The 1,308-nt window shown below is 46.6% G+C and overlaps 1 protein-coding gene across 1 annotated transcript in view; it reads left to right on the forward strand.

Moving 5' to 3' along the window:
* Positions 1-1,308, forward strand: part of LOC106533139 (IQ motif and SEC7 domain-containing protein 2) — a gene marked incomplete in the record, with an annotated part of 41,789 nt that overhangs the window by 27,626 nt on the left and 12,855 nt on the right. The window contains 3 exon segments of the mRNA XM_014029380.1: positions 429-551; positions 632-798; positions 878-1,017. Coding sequence (XP_013884834.1) covers positions 429-551; positions 632-798; positions 878-1,017 — 430 coding nt within the window.

A 1,308-nucleotide genomic window follows, 5' to 3' on the forward strand; every position in this document is an offset into this window, starting at 1 on the left:
CATTTTAGTCAAAACACTATATTTGCCTGTTTCTCCTTATACAACTTTTGGACTTAATCCTCGTTTCGATGTGACGGGTCACATAAACTGACTACTGAAAAATTTATTCAGGTGACAGTGAAATATGTTTTTAAATATTATGTTCCATCCCTAATGTGTCTAAAACCACAGCAGCTGTTTTAATCTTATTTATAATCTTATTTATTTAATCTTACTTATAATTTAAACTTCTGATGAAGTCTCCTGAGTGTTGCTTCATTTTGATACCAGGATTATTTCAGTAGAGTTTATAAAAGCTGAGATAGTTACATTTCAGCATAATGTTTTGAGTAAAAACATGAAGAAAACCGTCTGGACCTGAAGAGGTTAAACTTGGAGGACAACATGCAGACCTCCAGTGTCTCTGAGTTTGTCTCGTCTCCGTGCAGCTGCGTCCTGGATGAGATGGACTTCTCTGGGATGGACCTGGACGAAGCTCTGAGGAAGTTCCAGGCTCAGATCAAGGTTCAGGGTGAAGCTCAGCGAGTGGAGCGGCTGGTGGAGGCCTTCAGGTGTGAAAGTGGGCGGGGCCTTTGACTTTCAGGGGTGACAGTCAGTCCTACATTTCTCCCGTCTGTCTCTCTGTCTGCAGTCAGCGATACTGCGTCTGCAACCCGGTTCTGATCCGTCAGTTCCAGAACCCGGACACCATCTTCATCCTGGCCTTCGCCATCATCCTCCTCAACACGGACATGTACAGCCCCAACGTCAAGCCTGAGAGGAAGATGAAGCTGGAGGACTTCATCAAGAACCTGCGGGGTGAATAAAGGAACAAAGAAAGGTGTTGGCTGCAGGTTTTCACTGAGTCGTCTGAAACCAGCAGGTGTGTCTCCACCAGGTGTGGATAACGGCCAGGACATCCCCAGGGACCTGCTGGTGGCCATCTACGGACGCATCCAGAAGTGGGAGCTGAGGACCAACGATGACCACGTGTCCCAGGTCCAGGCTGTGGAGAGGATGGTGGTCGGCAAGAAACCCGTAAGATGCTCAGGAACCAGGAGCTGATGCAAAGATTTTCAAAATAAAACCAACTTTGTAGTGAAAAAATGATCAATTTACCTTAATTTAACCAAATACATCCACTGAGATCACAGATCTGTCTTTAAGGCTCGCTACGAGCTTCAGCTACGAGCTTCAGCTACGAGCTTCAGCTACGAGCTTCAGCTACGAGCTTCAGCTACAGGCTTCAGCTACAGGCTTCAGCTATGAGCTTCAGCTACGAGCTTCAGCTACGAGCTTCAGCTACAGGCTTCAGCTACGAGCTTCAGA

Source organism: Austrofundulus limnaeus, unplaced genomic scaffold (assembly GCF_001266775.1).
Source record: "Austrofundulus limnaeus strain Quisiro unplaced genomic scaffold, Austrofundulus_limnaeus-1.0 Scaffold892, whole genome shotgun sequence".
Classification (NCBI taxonomy): Eukaryota; Metazoa; Chordata; class Actinopteri; order Cyprinodontiformes; family Rivulidae; genus Austrofundulus; species Austrofundulus limnaeus.